General features: G+C 43.0%; 1 protein-coding gene across 1 annotated transcript in view; it reads left to right on the forward strand.

Moving 5' to 3' along the window:
• Positions 1–25,845, forward strand: part of FAM135B (family with sequence similarity 135 member B) — a 146,370-nt gene that overhangs the window by 61,052 nt on the left and 59,473 nt on the right. Inside the window, exons 3-7 of the mRNA XM_087706658.1 lie at positions 5,329–5,408; positions 14,092–14,231; positions 16,763–16,833; positions 17,888–18,061; positions 21,085–21,211. Of these exons, the coding sequence (XP_087562784.1) occupies positions 5,329–5,408; positions 14,092–14,231; positions 16,763–16,833; positions 17,888–18,061; positions 21,085–21,211 (592 nt within the window). The remainder of the gene's footprint in view (positions 1–5,328; positions 5,409–14,091; positions 14,232–16,762; positions 16,834–17,887; positions 18,062–21,084; positions 21,212–25,845) is intronic.

The raw sequence follows: 25,845 nt of genomic DNA on the forward strand, positions 1-25,845 counted from the left end.
CATCTTGTAGAAAGCGTATCCATTGGTCACAAGTACATTTTGTGTGTTCCTTCCACAATCACATAGATTCCATTCAGTTTAAATTGTATATGTTAACATTTATATATTTTACTATTTTACATACCATCATTTTCATTTAATTAAGATTTCAAGAACACAGGCATTTTTTTTCTTCCCCCAGTCTCAATCAATTTGCCATATCTTATATCTTTATAACATATTCTAAGAAAAAGGTCAATTAATAGGACATCTAACATCTGTCCTTCTTAAAGACTTCCAGTGTTGGGGCATTCACAACTTCTGGAGGCAAGTTGTTCCACTGATTAATTGTTCTAACTGTCAGGAAATTTCTCCTTAGTTCTAGTTGCTTCTCTCCTTGATTAGTTTCCACCCATTGCTTCTTGTCCTACCCTCAGGTGCCTTGGAGAATAGCTTGACTCCCTCTTCTTTGTGGCAACCCCTGAAAGATGGGGGTCTCATTTTATTAATCTCTGCACATGTTGTGTACATTCTGTTTGTTTGCATTCTATTTTCAAGTTGTTATGTTTTGATATGGTGAGTTATTTTGACGATGGTCAATGCCTGCATGTAAATCCATAAATCCATCCATCCATCCAAATTCACTTTTTAAGAATACATCGAACATGATGCATTTTAATGTATGATTTCACATGTAATTCATTGCTAAATGTAGACTCTCTATATACCATATTTTTGGACTATAAAAATAGTCCCCCGCCCCTCCTAAAAGAGCGTGGAAATTCTGCTGCGTCTTATACATCGAATACAGCCATTTTTGGTTGTATGCCCCCATTTTTGCAAAAAAGGGTGAAAAATGGGCCATTTTCCACAAAAATGGGGGCATTTTTGCCTTGCCCCAGCCCTGCTGATGCCCTCAGAGGGGTGCTGGGGGCTGAGGGAAGGCAAAAACTTTTTTTCTTACTTACCTCTTTGGAATCTTGGTGCCTCTTATAGTCTGAAAAATACAGTACTTGATTTCCTCAAGCAATTTATTCCGGTGACATAATCACTTGTCCTTAATGAACCTCATTAAACAGCTACCATAGTTCCTTCCGCAGTGCTTTCCAGCCTCAGTTTGCTTCATTTTGTGTTTTATTTTGTTTTGTATCTTTGAGTCAATGTAGACACCCAGTAATAGCCTGACAGATATCTGCAATTGCCTTGGCAAGAATTCAGAAGTAATTTCCCTTTTTCTTCCTAAGGTTGAGATTGGGACTGGCCCAAGATCACAAATTGGACCAGTGTGCAGCAGCTGCCAAAAAGCCAACACAGTTCTAGGCTGCATAAACAAAGGGATAGAATCAAGATCATGTGAAGTGTTAATGCCACTTTATAAGGCCTTGGTAAGGCCACACTTGGAATCCTGCATTCAGTTTTGGTCACCACGATGTAGAAAAGATGTGGAGACTCTCGAAAGAGTGCAGAGAAGAGCAACAAAGATGATTAGGGGACTGGAGGCTAAAACATATGAAGATCGGTTGCAGGAACTGGATATGTCTAGTTTAATGAAATTAAGGACTAGGGGAGACATGATAGCAATGTTCCAATATCTCAGGGGTTGCCACAAAGAAGAGGGAGTCAAGCTATTCACCAAAGCACCTGAGGATAGGACAAAAAGCAAAGAGTGGAAACTAATCAAGGAGAGAAACAACTTAGAACGGAGGAGAAATTTCCTGACAGAACAATTAATCAGTGGAACAACTTGCCTCCAGAAGTTGTAAATGCTCCAACACTGGAAATTTTTAAGAAGAGATTGGATAACCATTTGTCTGAAATGGTGTAGGGTTTCCTGCCTGACCAGGGGGTTGAAGACCTCCAAGGTCCCTTCCAACTCTGTTATTCTATTTTCTATATTCTAACTGCCTTTCTGCCTAAGGCAGGACTAAAATTCACTTTTTCCTAGTTTCTAGCCTTATGCCTTAATCACTACATCAAACAGTCTCTATTTTGTTTGAAGGGCTTCCTCTTAAAAGTATTGAGGAAATGAGGTTCCATCTTTCTGATCTATGGAAAAAAATGAAAAATCATATTTCGATGCTTTGAATTTGTTTTTGTCAAGGTTTTGGCTAGGTTTTGGACTAATAGGCACATTTGTCAACCTGAGAGACGCTTAACAAAATTAAATTAAGGGTGAAAAATATAAGGTTCTACATTTAGGCTAGAAAAACCAAATGCACAGGTATAGAATAGGTGGTACCTTGCTCAATAGTAGTAACTGTGAGAGGGATCTTGGAGTCCTAGTGGACAACCGCTTAAATATGAGCCAGCCATGTGTAGCAGCTGCCAAAAAAGCCAACACAGTTCTAGGCTGCATCAACAGAGGGATAGAATCAAGATCACCTGAAGTATTAATACCACTTTATAATGCCTTGGTGAGGCCACACTTGGAATACTGCATTCAGTTTTGGTCACCACAAGGTAGAAAAGATGTGGAGACTCTAGAAAGTGTGCAGAGAAGAGCAACAAAGATGATTAGGGGACTGGAAGATAGAATCAGGGCAAGGGTGGGAAGAGGAGGAGAGAAATGACAAGTGGAAAGGGGAGAGAGGAGAAGGAGAGAGGAAGGGGAAGTGGAGAAGAGAAGGATGACAGGGGGAAGAAAGGAGGTAGGGAGGAGGAGGAGGAGAGAGGGAGAAGAAAGTGATGGATCAGATACAAAAATGGTGTATGGAGAGCAGAAGAGCCAATAATTGTTTTTGGGAGTTGATGGTAAGATGAATCAAGGTAAACATTTAATAATGTAATATGATGTTGGCTATGTAATAGTATACATGTGGTTATATATCAGTGGTGAGTTTAAATTTTTTTTAGAACCTCTTCTGTAGGTGTGGCCTGCTTTGTGGGAGTGGTTTGCCAGCCATGTGATCAGGTGGGAGTGGCTTGCTGGCCATGTCACTGGGTGGGCATGGCCAACTTGTAAAATGCGGTGAAGTGAAACTCACTTAACAATGCTCTTGCTTAGCAACCAAAATGTTGGCTCAGAAACTCTGGCATTTGAAGCACGCAAGTCTTAAAGCTGTCAAGTTACAAGACCCTTGCACCCTTAACCTTTAGGAAAAAAACCCAGGGGTGTTCAAACTTGAGAGCTTTAAGACTTGTGGACTTCAACTCCCAGAATTCCTCCTCTTGCTCTTCATCTTGATGATGTGCGGACAGGCGGAGGGGAGGGAGCTGGAACCGGTTCTAAATGGCACTGTAGATTTGTGGAACCTCTTCTATAGGTTAGAGCTGGCAGGAACCCACCCCTGTTATATATTATGAAAATGAAAAATAAAATAAAAAAGTGTATAACTAAAAAGGAGAGGTCCAACCCAGAACCAAGGCCTGAGTGTTAGAACAGTTAATCAGGGGAATGACTTTCTCTCCAGAAGTTATAGGTGCTCCAACACGGGAGACTTTTGAGAAGAGATTGGACAATCATTTGTCTGAAATGGAATAGGGTTTCCTGCTTGAGCAGGGGGTTGGACTAGAAGACCTCCAAGGTCCCTTCCGTTATTCTTATGGGTGTTGTGTTAAAATGGCTGCCTCATGGGCTTTGAAGCTGGTTGTGGTCATTCCTTACCGCACACCCACACACTTTAGCAGTAATGTTCCTCTGATTCTCTTGAGAATCTTGTTGCCTCTACTCTTTCTCCTAACTACAATTGCCAGATGATTATTTTATTTTTTTACATTTACAACTTGGGAAGAGATTAGTCAGCATGTCCAATGTAACAACTAGCAACATATGTTGGTCCGCAGCAGAGTCCTTTGGGGGATGCACCAAAATATCTTCCCCTGGCGGTGTGCGCTACGTTCTACTCTGGTTTTACATTGAAACATCACATCGCTCGTAACATGGGCCGTAAATTCTTCTGCATTCGCAGCATAAATTCAGCCTGCGTTTTCATCAGCCATCTCTTCTTCTTAGGGAAAAGAAGATTCCAGGTGATATATTAAGGGATGTTGGTTTCGGGTCCTTGATCCTCCAGGGAGTTTGGGATGCTCTGATCTCCTGAAATGAGAAAGTTTAAAAAATCATTGGAGTAGATAATTCATTTTTTTCCCCAGCCATTACATTTATGGATTAAATATGCATAGAGAAGGGTGGACAAAGGAAATCCACTCCTCCTTTTTCCAAATAACCATTTGATCTGCTACTATTACTGTTATAGGTTTCATGCTTAAAAATCAACGTTTTCAGGAAAAAGATAGATAGATAGATAGATAGATAGATAGATAGATAGATAGATAGATAGATAGACAGACAGACAGACAGACAGACAGACAGACAGACAGAATCATAGGTAATTATAGATAGATAGATAGATAGATAGATAGATAGATAGATAGATAGATAGATAGATAGATAGACAGACAGACACAGACAGACAGACAGACAAAGAGACAGACAGACAGACAGAATCATAGGTAGATGATGATGATGATGATGATGATGATGATAGATAGATAGATAGATAGATAGATAGATAGATAGATAGATAGCCAGCCAGCCAGACAGACAGACAGACAGACAGACAGACAGAATCATAGGTAGATGATGATGATGATGATGATGATGATGATGATGATGATAGATAGATAGATAGATAGATAGATAGATAGATAGATAGATAGATAGATAGATAGATAAAAGAAAAAATCATCTTTCATTACATCTTGTAGAAAACGTATCCATTGATTACAGGTATATTTCATCCGTTTCTTCCACAATCAGTACATATATTTCATTCAGTTTGAGTTGTACATTATAGAATTTATATATTTTACTATCACTATACCACAATTTTCATTTAATTAGGGTTTTAAGGACACAACCACCTACTGGCATTTTTTTTCCAGTCTCAATGAATCTGCCATAACTTTACATCTTTATACCATATTCTAAAAGAAAGTCGATTAAAAGAATATCTAACATTCCCTCTCCTTTCCCCCACACAACCTCACAAATTAACACTTCCATCTGTTTTACTTTTACCAGTACAACACACCTGTATATATCTTTAAATATTGCCCATTAACATTTCTTTATTGTTATCGTAGTCAGCTAAATATTATTTACTATTTTTCTCACCTCTCCTCTCCACAGGACCAAGAGAGATTTACCTTTATAACCGTCTCTAAACAGAAATTTATTAATAAGTGTTAACAATTTTGGAGGGGGGGGATGTAGCAGCACCCCAAATCTTTTTCATAAAATTTCATATGAGTTGTCGGCAGCTTTGCCGCAATGAATTCGGACTTTTTATTTACTCTCACTAGCCACTAATTTCTAACCATCTTCTTTGTTCCAAACCTCCTTTTTAGGTATTATTTGATACGTACAAGTCTGAAAATTTCGGCTAAGATCCCACATCGCTTGTCAGCAGTTCTGCCTGAACAAAGAGGTGAGGAATTTAATAATAAGAAAACAAAAAAAATGGGGAAACAACCTGAACATTTAAAAATGTATCACAAATGTCATTGACTGGGGCTTTGTATTATGAATTTATTGTTTGTTGAAGCCATCTCTGTTTTAGTCCTTTAATGGGAGTGACCTTGCAAATAAATATCAGGCAGATGGTATATAAATATTTGAAATATCAGGCACCGGAAACGTGAAGTTACCGTATATACTCGAGTATAGGCCGACCCGAATATAAGCCGAGGCACCTAATTTTACCACAAAAAACTGGAAAAGTTATTGACTCGAGTATAAGCCTAGGGTGGGAAATGCAGCAGCTACCGATAAATTTCAAAAATAAAAATAGATACCAATAATGCCATTGCCCATTGAATAACATATACAGCCTGCCTATGCCCATTAAATATACAGTAGCCATTGTAAAAATTTGCTCTGCATAACAAATTATTATCACACAATACCGGTGTATTCAATGAAATACTTCACTCACCTCATGATGCTGATGTTCCGCTGTGATGATGATGTCCCGCCTCCTATGACACACGGCACAGTGATTCCTATCATTGGATCACTGTACCAGAGGAGGTGGGACATCGCTATGTGGCTGCTTGCCATAACAAGGAGGAGGTGGGACATCGTTGCAGAGCGGCAGGAGGGGGAGGAAGGGGAATCGTAAGATAGCCCTGCATTACATTAGAACGTGAGGAGGGGGGATGGTGCGGTGCACGCTGCGCGGCAAACTGACACAGAGGGAGGGGAAACTCAGGGGCGCTGGGCCATTCACAAGCGTCACCCAGCGGCATGACCCCGCCCCTTTTTCTCCTCCATTTCGGGCAAATTTTTCACTGACTCGAGTATAAGCCGAGGCGGCTTTTTTCAGCTCAAAAAGTGGGCTGAAAAACTAGGCTTATACTTGAGTATATACAGTATATGAGAAGCAAGGCTCTGAATTTCTGATTTCTAAAGATAGTTTGGATAAGATTTACATGGATTTACTGGATTTTAACTCCCCTCTGTAATAAATCTACTGAACCTTTTCAACGTGTATCTCTTTTCCTGCCCTTCCCTTCCCTCCCCCTCCTCTCCCTTACCCTCCTTTGCTCTCCCCTCTTTTCCCCTTTCTTTTCTCTCTCCTCTTCACTTCTGCTCTCCCCTCCCCTCCTCTCCTGCCTTTCCCTTCCCTCCTACTCCTCTCCCTTGCCCTCCCCTGCCCTCCCCTCTCTTCCCCTCTCTTCCCACTCTCCCTTCCTCCCCTCCCCATCCCTCCCCTCCTATGCCCTCCTCTATTTCCCCTTTCTTCTATTCTCCTCTCCACTCCTTCCCTCCCCTCATCCCTGTCCCATTCCTCCTCTCCTCTGTCCTCCCCTCTCTTCTTCTCTCTTCCCCTCTCCTCTCCTGGCCTGCCCTCCCTTCCTCTCTCCTATCCAGAGGTGGATTGCTCCTGGTTCGGCCCGGTTCACCCGAACCCAGAGTAGCGGCAGTGGGAGGCTCCACCCACCTGTCCGGATGCTTCTGCGCATGGGCAGAAACATTGTGGGTCTGCACGAGCGAACCGGTAGTAAACCCGGTACAAACCCACCACTGCTCCTCTCCTGCCCTCCCCCCCTCCTCCCTTCTTTTCCTTTCATTTCCTTAGTTGAACTATATAGTTGTCCTGATTTGCAGCACAAGGTTTGAGACCATTTTCGCAGGGGATTTTCCCAACAATTTTATCCGACTGCCTCCCGTCCCCATGACCTTGAACAAATGAATTTTAATTTATAAAATGTAACAGAGATAAGCTGCTACATTTACCCTACTGATGTGCACGCTCGGAAATTAATGGCTCATCTTACGTTTCCATCTTCGCGTAACAGAATAATATTGCAGACACTGCTCCATAATAATTCTTTCCAATCGGCTAATTAGAAATGTCAGAAGGGAAGGGAGAAATGAAGGATGGATGATCGAGCTGGCTGACTTTAATCAGATTTTGGGGAGGAAAGAATGAGAATTGGAGTTTAATCATAAAGACAAACAGTTTTGGTTGACTGTTACTTTCCGGTCTTCAATCTTATATTTAGAAGAAACTTTTTTTTTATAAAATCAAGACTTTGTCAACCAATGCCATTTCCTCTTCATCCAAAAAGATGGATTGTACTTTAGGTCCATTCAATTATTTTGCCATTTGGGCCGAAAATAGGGAGCTACCAAAAAGAAAAAGAAAAAATCAATATATTATATACTGTAGCTAGTAATTTGCTGACAAATGTGATATCGGTAGCTGCTGCCTGGCGAAAGAATTAGGAAGTTGACACAGTCCAAACATAATTCTATTTCTCCCCCAAAGAAACCATTTCTTGATGGTCCCCATTTTACCCACTTTGGAAGGATGGAAGGCTGAGTCAACCTTGAGCCGGTGAGAATCGAACTGCTGGCAGTGAGTCCTTGTGAGCTCCATTTTTGCTGGCACAGGCACCGTGGGCTGGTCCTTTGCTGTTTCCAGGGCCAGCCCTGTGGGCGAGATCTAACCGCCCCACGGGCCGCATCTGGCCCCCGGGCCTTGAGTTTGACACCCTTGGTGAAAATTATGCTAATGATGAGAAAGAAATAGGAATATCTCCCAACACAAACATTTAGAAGATGGAGCATCTCGTTACAGGCTTATCAAATGAAGAGCCTCTAAGTCTGCCATGCAAATGTTTTGGGACAAAGAGATTGGAGCACTTCAAAGAGATCCAATCTCAATTAACTTACTAATAAAGGTTTATAAGGGTTTATAAGTCAAGCAATGTGACACTTATTTGATTATACCACCACACAAATGTGATCACGCTGGCATTATCGACCTTCCTGTAGTGAGTATAGTCTAGAGGATGGGCTTGAAGGACAGAGGGAAGATCCGTTACCAAGGCAACAATCCAATAAACAAGATTTGAGTCCAGGCCAAGAAAGAGGTTCATGAAAATGTCTAAAACCTACTCCCCACTTAATACTCCTGGGGATAAAAGAGAGAGGAAGGAAAATGTAATGAGACTTGGAAGCTTTGTAAAGGTAAGGGTTTCCCTCGCACATATGTGCTAGTCATTCCCAATTTTAGGGGGCGGTGCTCATCTCCGTTTCAAAGCCAAAGAGCCAGCGCTGTCCAAAGACATCTCTGTGGTCATGTGGCCAGTATGACTAAACGCTGAAGGGGCACAGAATGCTGTTACCGTCCCACCAAATGTGGTTCCTATTTTTATACTAGCATTTTTATGTGCTTTCGAACTGCTAGGTTGGCAGAAGCTGGGACAAGTAACTGGAGCTCACTCTGTTATGTGGCACTAGGGATTCGAACCGCTGAAATCCCGACCTTTCTCATCGACAAGCTCAGCGCTCTAGTCTCTGAGTCACTGCATTCCTGTAACTAATTTGATATTGTGAATGGAATCTGCTTCTTCCCCATCCCATGATAGAGATATGGAAGAGAGACACATTGCATCATGAATTGTACAGGATAGTCCTTGATTTACACCAGGGGTGGGTTCCTGCCAGTTCTAGCCTCTTCCACAAATCTACAGTGCCGTTTAGAACCGGTTCCAGCTCCCTCCCCCCACCTGTCTGCACATCATCAAGATGAAGAGTGAGAGGAGGAATTCTGAGAGTTGGAAGTCCACAAGTCTTAAAGTTTCAACACCCTGGGTTTTTTTCTAAAGGGTTAGGGGTGCAAGGGTCTTGTAACTTGACAGCTTTAAGACTTGCTCTCTTCAATGCCAGAGTTCCTGAGCCAACATGACTGGAGGAGGAATTCTGGGAGTTGAAGTCCACAAGTCTTAAAGCTGTCAAGTTTGAACCCCCAAGTTTGGGTTTTTTTTCTAAAGGGTTGGGGGTGCAAGGGTCTTATAACTTGACAGCTTTAAGACTTGCTCTCTTCAATGCCAGAGTTCCTGAGCCAACATGACTGGAGGAGGAATTCCGGGAATTAAAGTCCACAAGTCTTAAAGCTGTCAAGTTTGAACACCTCTGGTTTTTTTTTCCCTAAAGGGTTAGGGGTGCAAGGGTCTTGTAACTTGACAGCTTTAAGACTTGCATGCTTCAAATGCCAGAGTTTCTGAGCCAACATTTTGGTTGCTAAGCAAGAGTGTTATTCAGTGAGTTTCACCACATTTTACAAATTGGCCATGCCCACCCAGTCACAAGCCACTCCCACAAAGCAGGCGATACCTACAGAAGAGGTTCTAAAAATTTTTTGAAACCCACCACTGATTTACATCCAACATTTCAGATGCTAAGCAAGACAGATGCTCAGTGAGTTTTGACCCATTTCACAACCTGTATTGACACAGTTGTTAAAGTGAATCACCGCTGATGTTAAATTAGCAACATGGTTGTTAAGTGAATCTGATTTCCCCATTGGCTTTGCCTGTCCGAAAGACTGTAAATGGGGATCCCATGATCCCATAAATACATGCCAGTTGTCAAGTCTCTGAATTTTGATCATGTGGCCACACAGCTGCTGCAATGTGAAATAAGTGTGAAAAAGTGGTTATAAGTCCCTTTTTTCCCAGTGCTGTTGTAACTTTGAACTCACTAAATTCTTTCCAATATTAATCAAAATATTTCATCCTCTGGATCAGGAACTTCCTTCCCTCCCATCTGCTCTGTTGGGAGAATAATATCTCTCATATTTTAGCATCCCCTTTTTCTTAAGGTGGACGTTCTGTTATAAAATTAATCTCTAGCTTTGGTAATAGAAAACGATTAATGTTATTTTTGTGATCTAAAGTCAGTTCTGGAATCCACCTGAAAACTGAGTGACCCTGTTGTCTGGTTAAAATAGTGATGCGCATAGTCCTTGTTTAGTGACTGGCTCATTTAGTGACATTCTACATTTTTGACAGCGATGAAAATTAATTTTTACTACCAATCCTTGTGTTCACCTTTGCAGATCAGTAAAGCAAAGGAAAAGTGAAAGATCATAACCACAATTAAGATTTTATTTTGCTTACTCGCATCACTTAAGAACTGAGTTGCCAGTCCCAATTGTGGCTACTAAACAAGGACAACCTGTATGATTTTCACATGAAATAATATTAGTGATTGTCAACATCATATCTGAGCTTCAAACATATGCGCCACCACTAGATGGCAATAAAGAGATTTAGTCCGCTCCCATCTATTGGCTTAATGAATCAAACTATGGACTTTGTATAGCAATAGCACTTAGTCTTATATACCACTTTACTAAGCAGTTTACAGAGTCAGCATCTTGCCCCCAACAATCTGGGTCCTCATTTTACCCATCTCGGAAGGATGGAAGACTAAGTCAACCTTGAGCCTGATGGGATTCGAACTTCAGGCAGCCGGCAGTCAGCAAAAGTAGCCGGCAGTACTGCACTCTAACCACTGTGCCACCAAGGCTCATGTTACTATTAAATATATTAATAAGCCTTATTACTTGTAAAATCTATATGAACATACTGCTGCTTCGATTTATGTAGAGCTGTTGATTCACTGCTCGGCATTTTAAAAATATAGACACCGCCCCCCCTCAGATCAATCAAATCACATGTTTAATCAGTTAAGAAAATCTTAATTAGTCGACCAAAGGGACATCCCTAAACTTAACACAACACTAATAGATTTGCCAAGAGCCACTGTCTTGCAAGATGCATTAGACTGAGAGTGATTCTGCTAATTAATTAACCTATAACAACCAGTTCAGCTCCCTCATTTTTTTGGGGGGGGGAGGGAGGAAGATGCATTTAAATTAGTTTGTAAGCAAAAGTGTCTCATATAAGGCCAGTGTTTTCTTATAGCAAGTCAAGGGCACCTCATTTTAATTACTGGCAACGTTGTTGAAAAGCCAGCCGTAATGTAGACAGGTGATTTAAGATAACTGAATATTTTCCTAGCCAGCTGTGCACTAGATTCATTTACCTGACAGGATCTACTTCTGCTTTGATTTAAAGCATCAGAGATGGTTGTACTGGGGGGGGGGGAGAGAAATCCCCATAAATTTTAAATATTCTTGCAGTTCCCTAAAAGCTATCCAATTTATAAGACCTTGCTTGGCTTGAGTCCACTCGATGGCATGCAGTGGAAGATGATATATTGTAGAGTATATAGTTGGAACCATTTGAAGGACACAAATCCAGAAGTTTACAACTTTATGGACTACTTACCGTATTTTTTGGAATATAAGACGCTCTGAAGTATAAGACACAACAGGGGAGGAAAACAAGGGGAAAAAATCTGCCTCTGCCTCCCAGCAATTTGCCTCCTTGCAACAAACAGCAAACAGTACCGACAATACTGCCAATCACCTCCACTCGACCTATTAGATCCCATAGATTAGGCCTCCTCCGAGTCCCATCTGCCGGTCAATGTCGACTGGCAACCACGCGGAGGAGAGCCTTCTCGGTGGCAGCTCCGACCCTATGGAACGATCTCCCCGTGGAGATTCGCACCCTCACCACCCTCCAGACCTTCCGCACAGCCCTCAAAATCTGGCTATCCCGTCAGGCCTGGGGCTAAAGACTGTAACCCACCCGAATGGTATGAATGTTGTGTTTTTAATGACGTATTGTCCTACGTTTTAAATGTTTGTCGTCCCCCCCCTTTTTCGAGTTGTAAGCCGCCCTGAGTCCCCCCAGGGAAAAGGGCAGCATATAAATAAACTTCTCAAACTTCTCTCAAACTTCTCAAATATACACTGTTTGTAGTGTTACATATCAGGCTATACTTGTATAAATGCTGTTAAAATTGATGTGCTTTCTGGAAATATAGTTATTCTCTGCTATTTAAAAGAAGATACAATAGCACTGGGCCTCTTCAGATCAAGTATTTTATTTTTAAAAGCTTCTTCTCTTCATTGGGTTAAGCTGTCTAGAAAAATAATAAAGCCGTCTTTAAAAATAAGTCTAATAATTTGAACGTTCTATAGCCATTTATAGTTATTGACTTACCTTCTTGCAGCGAACAGCCTGATTAGCACAAGAAAAAAAAATCTGTTTCTGCCTCCCAGGAATTTGCCTCCCGGAGCAAACAGCAAGTTTCACTTTCAGTTTAAGCGGCCTCCCGATCATCAGTTGTTTCAGGCTGCAGGGATTGCTATAGCCTATTGCACTCTCTGGAAAACCCCATTTTCCCCATTTGCTGCAAAGAGGTAAATTGCTGGGAGGCAGAGGCCAAAGGATGGGGGATGGGTGGGGCTACATTCAGTATATAAGACGCACCCAAATTTTCACCCTCTTTTAGGGAGGAAAAGGTGTGTCTTATACTCCGAAAAATATGGGTAAGTCTATTAAGTTGCCACAAGACTGTTTGCTATTATTCTGTGAATTATTATTGTTGTTGTTGATGATGATGATGTTAGTTGCGAAGTCATGTCCAACTCATCGTGACCCCATGGATAACATTCCTCCAGGCCTTCCTATCTCTTGCCATCCCCTGGAGACCATTTAAGCTCATGCCTATTGTTTCGTGACTCCATCCAGTCACCTCATTCTCTGCCGTCCCCTTCTTCTTTTGCCCTCAATCGATCCTAGCATTAGGCTCTTCTCCAGGGAGTCCTTCCTTCTCATTAGGTGGCCAAAGCATTTTGAGTTTCCTCTTCAGGATCTGGCCTTTTAAAGAGCAGTCAGGGTTGATCTCCTCTAAGAGTGACCAGGTTGATCGCCTTGCAGTCCAAGGGACTCCCTGGAGTCTTCTCCGGCACCAGAGTTCAAAGGCCTCCATTCTTTGGTGCTCAGCCTTTCTGATGGTCCAACTTTCACAGCCATCCATTGCAACTGGGAAAATCATAGCCTTGACATACGCAATTTTGTTGTCAGGGTGATGTCTCTGCTTTTTAGGATGCTGTCTACATAATAATTTAAATACTAACTAACAGTATACTAAATAAAGACACTCTATAGATTTCTAAACCATCCCTTAATATATTTGGGCATGAGGTGCAGTGAGAATGTATTTCTTTCATAAATTTTGGGTGGGATTCAGGATTTATTTTGGGGGCAAATGGGCTCAGCCAGTTTACTGCTCCTTGCCTGAAATTAGCTGGAAAACACATCCCGCATTTCAACATTTCAACTGGGAGGTATTTTGAAGGTCTTCCCCTTAGAAGTCAAAGGAAGGGGGGGGGGGTCTCCAAACTTGTAGACTTTAACTCCCAGAATTCCTCAGCCAGCCATACTGGCTGGGGAATTCTAGGAGTTGAAGTCCACAAATCTCAAAGTTACTAAGTTTGGAGACCCCTGGGTTAGAGGCAGGGGTGGGTTGCTGCCGGTTTTACTACTGGTTTTCAACCCCTGTGTGCCTCAGACACATCCTCTTCAATGTAAATTGTTCTTTGCGCATGCGCTGAACAATTTATAGTGAACTGTGCATGCGCAATCACTAAAAATCAAAATGGCGGCAGCCTAGCAACGGTGAGGGAACTGGTTCAGGGGCGTGGCAGGCCTGGGTCACTGCTGGTTCTGCGACCCAGGGCTGAATTCCGCTACCACTTCAGCCAAATTGGGCCAAACCGGGAACAACCTACCTCTGGTTAAAGGCCAAATAAAATTGGTGGGATAAGAAAGCCGGATATGAAGAAGAGGCCAAAATTAATCTGGGCTCGTGGAATGCAAAATGAATGAATCCCACTATATTTATCTGGCTAACTAATGCTTTTCTTTCTTTCTTTCTTTTTTTAAATACGGCTTAAGGGGAGACGATTCTGCATTCAGCCAGCATCCATGACAACATGGTCTTCAGCCGAGTCTTTCAGATCTTGTACCGGAATGAAGAGATTCTCCTCAATGAATCCATGAACTTCTCTGTGCATCTCCTCCTGGATGGTGAGAGGGTGAGATGGTTTTGATTCTCTTAAAGAAGATTCCTCCTCGCACAAGTATGAGCATGAATGAAAATCCATGCATGGTTATAGGTACAGTGGTACCTCAGTATTCCTCATTGATTGGTTTCCGGAGGCATGATGAGTACCAAGCATCCCCCCCCGTAAGGAATACTGTAGTGAGTCACAAGGAAGCTGTTCTGAGCTAGGCTTCTCCCACAGCACGAAGCCGAGTCCTTGTCCCAATAAAACCCTTTTATTTAATTTACAGTGAATTCCTCTCCAGCAAATCTATCTATCTATCTATCTATCTATCTATCTATCTATCTATCTATCTATCTATCTATCTATCATCTATCATCTATCATCTATCATCTATCATCTATCATCTATCATCTATCATCTATCATCTATCATCTATCATCTATCATCTATCATCTATCATCTATCATCTATCATCTATCATCTATCATCTATCATCTATCATCTATCATCTATCATCTATCAGTGGTGAGTTTCATTTTTTTTAGAACCTCTTCTGTAGGTGTGGCCTGTTTTGTGAGAGTGGCTTGCAGGCCATGTAACTGGGTGGGAGTGGCTTGCAGGCCATGTGACTGAGTGGGAGTGGCTTGGCAGTCATGCGACTGGGTGGGCATGGCCAACTTGTAAAATGTGGTGAAACTCACTTCACAACGCTCTTGCTTAGCAAACAAAATGTTGGCTCAGAAACTCTGGCATTTGAAGCATGGAAGTCTTAAAGCTGTCAACTTGCAAGACCCTTGCACCTCTAACTCTTTAGAAAAAAAAAACCCCAGGGGTGTTCAAACTTGACAAACTTTATGACTTGTGCACTTCAACTCCCAGAATTCCTCCTCCAGTCATGTTGGCTCAGGAACTCTGGCATTGAAATGTGCAAATCTTAAAGCTGTCAAGTTACAAGACTCATATGTTTTTAAAAGAGTGGAAGAGTGTGTGCTGTGAGTTTTCAAAATGTCTGAATGAATCCAGGAAGAGGGGCTGGAAGTGTGTGTGCTGTGCAGAGGCTGTAAGTTTTCAAAACATCTGAGTGAATCCAGGAAGAGGGAAGAGGCAGAGAGGCTGGAAGTGTGTACGTGTGTACAGGCTGTAAGTTTTAGAAATGTCTGAATGAATCCAGGAAGAGGGGCTGGAAGTGTGTGTGCTGTGCAAAGGCTGTAAGTTTTCAAAACATCTGAGTGAATCCAGGAAGAGGCAGAGAGGCTGGAAGTGTGTGTTCCTATAGTATCTTCCAACCCCTCTGCCTCTTCCCTCTTCCTGGATTCACTCAGATGTTTTTTTTAAAAAACCCACAGCCTGTGCACATGCACACACTCCTCCAGCAGCCCCTCTGCCTCTTCCCTCTTCCCCAACATCCTTTCCCCCAACCCCAGACACTCACCAGTTCTTTCTTCTTCTGACTCTTCTTCTGAGAACTTTTCGGCATGGTGCAGATAGCAATAGCAATAGCAGTAGACTTATATACCGCTTCATAGGCCTTTCAGGCCTCTCTAAGCGGTTTACAGAGAGTCAGCATATTGCCCCCAACAATCTGGGTCCTCATTTTACCCACCTCGGAAGGATGGAAGGCTGAGTCAACCCTGAGCCGGTGAGATTTGAACCGCTGAACTGCTGATCTAGCAGTAGCCTGCAGTGCTGCATTTAACCACTGCGAGTGAAAGAGCAAATGAAGGGAGGGAGCGTTGCGGTACGGGGCTTCCTGACCAGTGGGTATGGGAAGGCACGCTAAATTTCACCATCCGCTACAGCCGTACCGGTCCGTACTGGTTGAAACCCACCCCTGTTCTGAGGCCTCCATCTCAGTAGCCTGTCCCTCAGATTATCAATCAGTTCTATTTTCTTGGTGGAAGCTTAGTCCAGATGGTAACACATATCAGATAGATAAGTAGCTCATCTGTTTAAGGCATGTAGAGAGATAATCTCTCTCAGGCTTCAAGAGGGATTTTCTGAACTATCCACAGGGTGTGATAAAATAAGCCTACTTGGGACAATCAAAGTTGTCCTAGTGGCATCTGCATGATACATAAAAGGCAGGATTTGATTGTCCCTTTCCAGCTCACGTCTTTTATATATGTATAAAACTATATATGAGACTTTTAGCTATGAAATTTGGGGTGAAAACCCTCTGAATTGGTGTGGGAGTAGGAATGGATTTCCAGAAGGAAAAAATGCAGACTACAGGAACCATTTGCACTACTCAGGTGACCCCGAGGACAGAGATAAACCTCCAAGTGGCCTCAATGACCCTCTAAAAGGATGCAAATGATCAACTGTTGCAAGGAGCATAAATCCTTCCATTCCCCACCATCCAGTAGGAGCTGAAGAAGCTTCTTGGATGAGAAGTGAAACATCTTCATAGAAAAACCAGAAAGTCCAGTTGCCTCCTGAAAAAAAGCCACCTTTGGGACAACTATGACCTGGATGACTTGAGAATCTCCACAGACAATTGATTTTGATATTAGCTTTTAATAACAAGGGTTTTTTTTTCCTCCTAAAATTGTTCTCAGGTGGAAGAAGCGTTAAGCGAAGCTGATTTCCAGCTCAAACTGGACCTGCTTTTTACAGACAGTGAACAACAGTGAGTAGAATGCCTCTTAAGGTGAAGTGCTATTTTCTTGCAACCAAGACTCTGAAGGCATTTTAAAATTAGGAAATAGGTTCTCCTGAACCGTAGCCTGCTTAGAAAAAAATGCATGGAGTATTAGGTATGCACGAAACAGTTATTGGATATAGAGGAAATAATCATGAAAAGAACATAGAGACCATCGTGGAGACAATCCTCTCTATTCCATCAGCATCCTGATGATTCAGTGAAAAACATGACCACATAAATATTACCACCTTTTTATGCTTTACCTTCCTCTTAACAAGAGCAATTTGGGATCATAATCTAGTGTATGTTGACAGATTTTAGTGAAATGGCATTGTTGGAGGAGGAGAAGAAGAAGGAGAATAGAGGAAGGGGAGAAGAAGGACAAGGGGAGGAAGGGGAGAAGGAGAAAGGAGGACAAGGGGATGGAGAGGGAGAAGGAAGAGAAAGAGGAGGTGAAGGAGAGGAAGGGGAGAAGAAGGACAAGGGATGGAAGGGGAGAAGGAGAAAGGAGGACAAGGGGACGGAGAGGGAGAAGGAGGAGAAAGAGGAGGTGAAGGAGAGGAAGGGGAGAAGGAGAAAGAGGAGCACAAGGAGAGGAAGGGAGAAGGAGAAAGGAGGACAAGGAGATGGAGAGGGAGAAGGAGGAGAAAGAGGAGGAGAAGGAGAGGAAGGAGAGAAGGAGAAGAAGGAAGACAAGAAGAGGAAGGGGGAGAAGGAGAAGGAGAAAGAGGAGGATGGGAGAAAGGGGGGAAAGGAGAAGTGTACAAAGGAAACGGAAAGGAAAAGGAAAAATGACCGCAAGAATGGTAGAAGGCAAACCATTTGAGGATTCTCAGGCCAGTATCAAGAAATTGACCCTGTTGTTGCCATAATTACACAGTAGAGAGTTGAGCTGCAACCTCAGAAGTATGACTCACTGCTAAGAGAATAACAGCCCATGATCAAAATTCCAGTCACGCCTGAAACTCTGCAGCAGCCACCGTGTCGCAGAGCAAGCCAACATCTCATTTTTCTCAACTCTTCTATCCTCTCCATCCAGGCTGAGAGACGTCCTGAGCATCCCGGTCATAAGCAGCCGCACGTTGGGGCTCCACTTCCACCCCAGGCAAGGTCTACATCACCACGTCCCTGTCATGTTTGACTACTTCCACCTGTCGGCAGTCACGGTTACTCTACATGCATCTCTGGTGGCTTTAAACCAACCCCTCCTCAGGTACAGTCGAACTCTTCTGACCGAAGCTCCCCGAGAGCATGAAGCAAACTCCTTGTCCCAACAAAAATCCCTTTTATTAATTGACTGTGAGTTCAGCTCATTCACATCCAGCAAAGTCTTTCAAGGGAGGATTTACAGTCACAGACCTTATCTGGCTTGGAGAGCTGACAGGTCGGTTTCTGCAAAACTTGGCAAGGAGTCTCGGAGAGTCACGAACCAATTCAGTGAACTAATTGTCTCCTGCAAACTCCACTCCCCTTTTGCTCCTCTTTTATTTCCTCTGGGAGGGGCCATTCACCATCCACCTGTGGCCTTACTCCCAAGTCAAACCTCTGTTCTTTAGCTGTTCCATTCATCTGGCAACTCTGCTCATGCGCACACTGGGAACAGGCTCCAGCTGTTCTTCTGCCTCACTGATGTCTGACTCTGAAGGCAGCTGATAGCCAAGGTGGCGCAGTGGTTAAAAGCAGCACTGCAGGCTACTGCTAGATCAGCAGGTCAGCGGTTCAAATCTCACCGGCTCAGGGTTGACTCAGCCTTCCATCCTTCCGAGGTGGGTAAAATGAGGACCCAGATTGTTGGGGGCAATATGCTGACTCTCTGTAAACCGCTTAGAGAGGCCTGAAAGGCCTATGAAGCGGTATATAAGTCTACTGCTATTGCTATTGCTATTGCTATTGATAACTGGCATACAGCTCTGGCCTCATCTCTGCCTCTGACACAGAGCCCTCATCAGAGCCTTCCCCAGACTCCAGGACTGGCCCATGTCCCTCCCCAACCTCTTCACTGTCTGAATCTGCTGCCAGCTCTGCTGGCTGCTGGCGGCAATGTAAGAAGACTTTGCAAATCCTTCCAAAGTGACCTGCATCCTTACACGATAAATCAGCTCTCTTCAAATCCTTAAATTAAGCAAGTCTTGATTTCAATGACCAAAGCAAAGTGGCCTTGCCCTGCAGCCCATAATGGAAAGAATGGGGTGGATCTTCTTTTTTTTTTAAAAAGGGTAGATGAACCTGAAAAAGACACAGCTGTTTTAATGATTTGAAGTTAAGTTCTTTGCACGCCTACAAAGCATTTTTGAAGGACTGGCCCAGCCCTGAACAATAATTTTGCACTAGGCATTTTCTGCATTCCATTGCAGTTCTAGGCTGCATAAACAGAGCGGTAGAATCAAGATCACGTGAAGTGTTAATACCACTTTATAATGCCTTGGTGAGGCCACACTTGGAATACGGCATCCAGTTTTGGTTGCCACAATATATAAAAAAAAGATGTGGAGACTCTAGAAAGAGTGCAGAGAAGAGCAACAAAGATGATTAGGGAGCTGGAGGTTAAAACATATGAAGAAAGGTTGCAGGAACTGTGTATGTCTAGTTTAATGAAAAGAAGGACTAGGGGAGACATGATAGCAGTCTTCCAATATCTCAGGGGTTGCCACAAAGAAGAGGGAGTCAAGCTATTCTCCAAAGCACCTAATGGTAGGACAAGAAGCAATGGGTGGAAACTAATAAAGGAGAGAACCAACATGGGACTAAGGAGACATTTCCTGACCATTAGAACAATTAACCAGTGGAACTACTTGCCTCCAGAGGTTGTGGGTGTTCCGTCACTGGAGGTTTTAAAGAAGAGATCCAACAACTATTTCTCTGGAATGGTGTAGGGTTTCCTGCCTGAGCAAGATGTTGGACTAGAAGACCTCCAAGGTCCTTTCCTACTCTATTATTCTGTTATCTCTATTATTTTAATTTTATGAGAGGTAATCTAGTCATCTTTGGATGAGATGGGCAGCATCTAAATTTAAAAAAAAAACTGTGGGGGTTTGCTCCCTGTTTGAAAACATGAAGTTCCCCTGCCAGTTTTTCGTTAATGTGGTTTTTCTTGATTTCTTGAGCAAGGAATTGAATCAAGGGTTTAGCTATAGATGTCCTCCTCTGTGCAGGGGTGGGCTTCAAAACTTTAGCAAGGGGTTCTCTGCCTGGTTGTTGGGTGGGCGTGCCTAGTCCTCCTGCACTATGGCGGGAGGAGCGGGGCGTTTTTGCCCTCCCCGGGCTCCAGAGGCTTTCCTTGAGCCACTGGGAGGGTGAAACATCTTCCCCTAGCCTCCGGAGGCCCTCTGGAGGCCATAAATGGGCCCACTTCCAGCCTTCCCAAACTTCCGGTAGGCCTGTTTTTCGCTCTCCTGGAGCCTCCGTATGTGCCCCGCATTTACCTGCATCCAAACAGGCTGCGTGGAGACTCCTGGCAGAAGTAGACGGGGCGGGGCCAGGCAGCAGTGGGATTTGGGGGTTCTCTGAACTGCAAAGAATCTTAGCTAGAGGTTCTCCTGAACACCTGCGAGCCCCCAGCAGCCCACCCCCTGCTTCCTGCCAAAGTGGCGCCTATTCTTCTACTTGCATTTTTTTAACGTGCTTTCGAACTGCTAGGTTGGCAGAAGCTGGGACAAGTCACGGGAGCTCCCTCCATTACAAGGCGCCTGGGATTCGAACCGCCAAAGTGTTCGACGAGCTCAGCATCTTAGCCACTGAGCCACTGTGTGTGTCCCTTTTACAGGCATGTAAAAATAACAATGGCGCCTATTTTTCTACTTGCATTTTTTACGTGCTTTCGAACTGCTAGGTTGGCAGAAGCTGGGACAAGTCACGGGAGCTCCCTCCGTTACAAGGTGTTCGGGATTCGAACTGCCGTACTGATCGACGAGCTCAGCATCTTAGCCACCGAGCCACCGTGTGTGTCCCTTTTACAAGCATGTAAAAATAACAATGGCGCCTATTTTTCTACTTGCATTTTTTATGTGCTTTCGAACTGCTAGGTTGGCAGAAGCTGGGACAAGTCACGGGAGCTCCCTCCATTACAAGGCGCTCGGGATTCGAACCGCCAAAGTGATCGACGAGTTCAATATCTTAGCCACCGAGCCACCGTGTGTGTTCCTTTTACAGGCATATAAAAATAACAAATTGTTCCTAGCGCAGATAGGAAATAAGGGAGATTTTGATCCACATCTTCTCTCTCTTTTTTTTGTTTAGTTTTGTTCGGCCAGGAAGATCTTCCTGGCTTGGGAAAGGCAACTTGGATACGGGACCAGATTTAACTGGAATGTCGCTAGAAAACCTGGTTTTCGGGGCAGGCTATTGCAGACCAACAACATCTGAGGTAAAAAATAGAAACTGTGCTGCTTGGAGGTGTTGATGACGCTCTGAGGTAAACTTGACGTTCTGTGGAAAGGGCTACCAAGCTGTCAATGAATTTCATTTTTTAAAAAAATTGCAGAAGTGCTCTGCTTATAACGATTTGTTCAGTGGCCGTTTGAAGTTACATGGCACCGAGAAAGTGACGACAATTTTTCACTTGTGACTATAGCAGCGTCCCCATGGTCACGCGATCAAAATTCATATGCTTCATATACTTATGACGGTTGCAGTGTCCAGGAGTCATGTGATTCCTCCCTTGCAACCTTCTGATAAGCAAATTCAATGGAAAAACCAAATTCACTTAACAACTATGATACGAGTTGAACGCCTGCAGTGATTCCACTTAGCAACTGTGGCAAGAATGCTCATCACGTGGTGTAAAACTCACTTAACAACTGTCTCACTTAGCAACATCAATGTTAGGCTCAGCTGTGGTTGTAAGTCAAGGACTATCTTTTGATTATTATGCTTCTCACTGGTGAAACGAGGTGATTGAGTCAATATTTTTTATTGTATTAGCTGAGCTATTTAGTTCTTAAGGATTGAGTTGCTTGCTATTCACTTAGCCCAAATATTTGAATATGCAAAGCCTATAGCAATAGTGTTTAGACTTATATACCACTTCACACTTCACTCTCTAAGAGGTTTACAGGGTCAGCCTGTTGCCCCCAACAATCTGGCGCCTCATTTTACCAACCTCGGAAGGATGAAAGGCTGGATCAACCTTGAGACTGGTGAGATTTTGAGCTGCCAAATTGCAGGCAGCCGGCAGTCAGCAGAAGTAGCCTGCAGTACTACATTCTAGCCACTATGCCACTTCAGCTCTATCCAACCTACAAGGCCAACTTATTTTAGGGATGGATGCTAGATTTCCTCAATGGGTTGGCTCTGCCACTTATTCTTTTGATATAATTTGTTTACAAAATATCTATTCTTATGACTTTTATTTCTTTTATCAAGAGTGCTGTTAGAATTGCAGCCTAACTCTGCCCACTGCCAGCAGTTCAATCTTGACCGGCTCAAGGTTGACTCAGCCTTCCATCCTTCTGAGGTTGGTAAAATGAGAACCCTGATTTTGGAGGCAATATGCTGACGTTGTAAGCTGTTGAGAGAGGGCTGTAAAGCACCATGAAGTGGTATATAAGTCTAAGTGCTATTTATTTAGTGTGCATGGCATACAATGCCAGGGTAAATTACACATGAGACACACACAATGCAATCCCCCAGTAACCTGGAATACTAGGTCATTCTGGTTAGTAATTATACACCTACACTTGGTGCACTGTGGGGAATTGAACTAGTTTTACACCAGCTAACTGGTGGCTTTCAGGTTGCTGGCTCTTCCAAGCTCCTCTGCTGGTTTTTCCTTGCTTACCTCATGTTGCGTTGTCTCGCATCCAGCCAGGTCCAAGATTGACTTACACTTTCACCTATATTCCACTTCACTTGCAGCTGAGCAAAGAAAAGAAAAGTGGGGGGAATGGAATGCAAGGGTTAGGAAAATGGCATTCAAGGATTGTTCGTTCCCATGAGACGTTGCTCTCACTTCAAGGACACTCCGAGCAGATGTCCCAGAGTGATCGGTTGGTTCCCATAACAAAATGAGCAGAACTGATCGATGGATGTATTGGACTGTGGGCACCCCATGGGAAAAAGGGGGATGAACGGTGTGCTTTGCGCGTGAAGTCCAGAGCTGGTTTTGGTTCTTCTGTGCCAATGTGGTTTATTCAGTAATGTTTATATTCTTGGTAAAATAATGTCCAGGTGTTTCTTTTTCTGGATTCAGCAACTGGATGGTCCACACTAGGTTCCACTCTCTGCACACACAAAGACAGCTAGGGTTTTCCCACCAAAGTGGTACCCATTTATCTACTCGCAATATTGCATGCTTTCGAATTGCTGGGTGTACAGGAGCTAGGGATCAAGTGACGGGAGCTCACTCAATTTCACAGAGCCTGGCTTGAACTCCCAGAGTGCAAACCATTTCTGGTTGACAGTTCCAGCGCCATTAATCTTCTGTGCCACCGTGTTCCCTTTATGTCACTTTATCCCACACATACACATATATTGTCTATCTGCCACTATTGTTCTGATTTAATTAATCTTTTCCCACTGCTTAGAAATCAACTGACATTTTTCAAATTTCCCCTTGAATGCTTAAAAAAAATCATTTGGAATCGGACTGCATTGGCAGAGTGAGCCGAGGAGAAGCAGATTCTTAATAGATTAACAGAGTTGGAAGGGACCCTGCAGGTCATCTACTCCAACTCCCCCACCCAACCAGGAGACCCTACACCATTTCTGACAGATGACAGTCCAGTGTCTTCTTGAAAGCCTCCAGTGATGAAGCTCCCACAACTCCTGAAAGCAACTTCTGTCCCATGGGTTGATTGTTCTCACTGTCAGAAAATTTCTCTTTATTTCTAAGTTGAATCTCTCCTTGTTCAGTTTCCATCCATTCTTCCTTATTTGGCCTTCAGGTGCCTTGGAAAATAGGTTGACTCCCTCCTCTCTGTGGCAGCCCCTCAAATATTGGAAGACTGCTATCATGTTTCCCCTGGTCCTTCTCTTCACTAGATTAGACAAGCCCAGTTCCTTCCACTGTTCTTCATGTGTTTTAGCCTCCAGTCCCCTAATCATTTTCGCTGCTCTTCTCTGCACTCTTTCTAGAGGTCAGCATCTTTTTTAAAAAAAATATTGTGGTGACCAAAACTGGATGCAGTATTCCAAATGTGGCCAAATGTTTTATAAATCAGTACTAATACTTGAAGTGATTTTGATTCTATCCCTCTATTAATGCAGGCTAGGATTGCATTGGCTTTTTTGGCTGTGGCCAAACATTATTGGATGATATTTAAGAATAAAATAGAATGGAATGGAATAGAATAGAATAGAATAGAATTCTTTATTGGCCAATTGTGATTGGACACATAAGGAATCTGGTGCATATGCTCGCGGTGTACATAAAAGGACAAGATACATTCGTCAAGAATCATAAGATACAACACTTAATGATAGTCATAGAGTACGGATGAGCAATCAAATTATACTAGGAAACAATCAATATAAATTGTAAGGATACAAGCAACAAAGTTACAGTCATACAGTTATACGTGGGAGGAGATGGGCGATAGGAACAATGAGAAGATTAATACTAATAGTAATGCAGACATAGTAAATAGTTTGACGGTGTTGAGGGAATTATTTGTTTAGCAGAGTGATTTGGGAAAAACTGTCCTTGTGTCTAGTTGTTCTGGTGTGCAGTTTCTATAACGTCGTTTTGAAGGTAGAAGATGAAACAATTTATGTCCACGGTGTGAGGGGTCTGTAAATATTTTCACAGCCCTCTTTTTGACTCGTGCAGTGTACAGGTCCTCGATGGAAGTCAGGTTAGTAGTAATTGTGGTTTTTTCCCCCCCTGCAGTTCTAATTATCCTCTGAAGTCTGTCTCTGTCTTTGTTGGGTTGGACCAAACAGTTATAGAGGTGCAGAGGACAGACTCAAGAATGCCTCTTAAGTGATTGTCCAGTAGGTTTCCAAGATCGCATTGAGCCGCATTTGACCTGGTCCATACTTTTACAGTTGTTGTTTTTTTCCATGCCTAAGTGTAGAACTTTACTTTTCTCTACATTGAATTTCATTTTGTTAGAACAGGGCCCAGTGTTCAACTCTGCAGCGATCCATCTGGATTTTGAGCCTTGCTTCTGGGGGTGTCGTCTATTCTTGTATCTCCATGCCTTTGCTAGCCAAAATATGCAATTTAAGGACAGGCTGATTCTACTCCTCAAAGTTTAATAGCAAGGAAATGCTACATGGAACAGATGCCAGAAAGAACAAGGTGCTTTTTATCAGAAGAATTTGCCTTTCCTTGCAAGGACTGGCTTTCCTTGACAGTCCTACTATTTTTGAAAAGGGACAGCCGGACAAGGAACGATGACAGGCCAATGTTTGAGCTCCCCAGCTCCTGCACCCGATTTACTTAATTTCTTTTGCACAATGGGGATGGGTTCAGCAGAAATTCACTGTTGCTTTTCAGTTAGCCGGAATGGTGTGGGTTTACAGAGATAATGGAGATAATGAGCCTCATTCTCAAAGGCAGATAACTCCCTGGAATTGATATTTATTGCCATTTCTCTCTCTCTTTTTCTTTCTCCCACCATCTGATGATGATTCAGATCCAGTTCTCCGTTTCTGTTTCAGAAGGGGGGAAATGCAAAATGCAATTGATGGGATTGGTGATATCAGTGCTGGAAAGCAGAAAAAGAACACAAGGTCCTATTTATTACCCTGGATTTACTTTTTTCTTCCCTCCTTTCCCTTTTTCTATATGATGAAAAAAAAAATGTGTAATGTGAGGAGAGGAAGGTAACATAGGTTATTATATTTTGGGGACAGGAATTATATTTGGTCGCAGAGTGGGTAAGCCAAACATATACAATAGCAGAGTTGGAAGGGACCTCGGAGGCCTTCTAGTCCAACCCCCTGCCTGGGCAGGAAACCCTATACCATTTCAGACAAATGCCTATCCAACATCTTATTAAAGACTTCCAGTGTTTGGGCATTCATAACTTCTGGAGGCAAGCTGTTCCACTGAAT

This window comes from Thamnophis sirtalis, unplaced genomic scaffold (assembly GCF_051295495.1).
Source record: "Thamnophis sirtalis isolate CommonGarterSnake01/CBP01778 unplaced genomic scaffold, rThaSir2_p1.2 scaffold_2, whole genome shotgun sequence".
In the NCBI taxonomy this organism is placed as follows: Eukaryota; Metazoa; Chordata; class Lepidosauria; order Squamata; family Natricidae; genus Thamnophis; species Thamnophis sirtalis.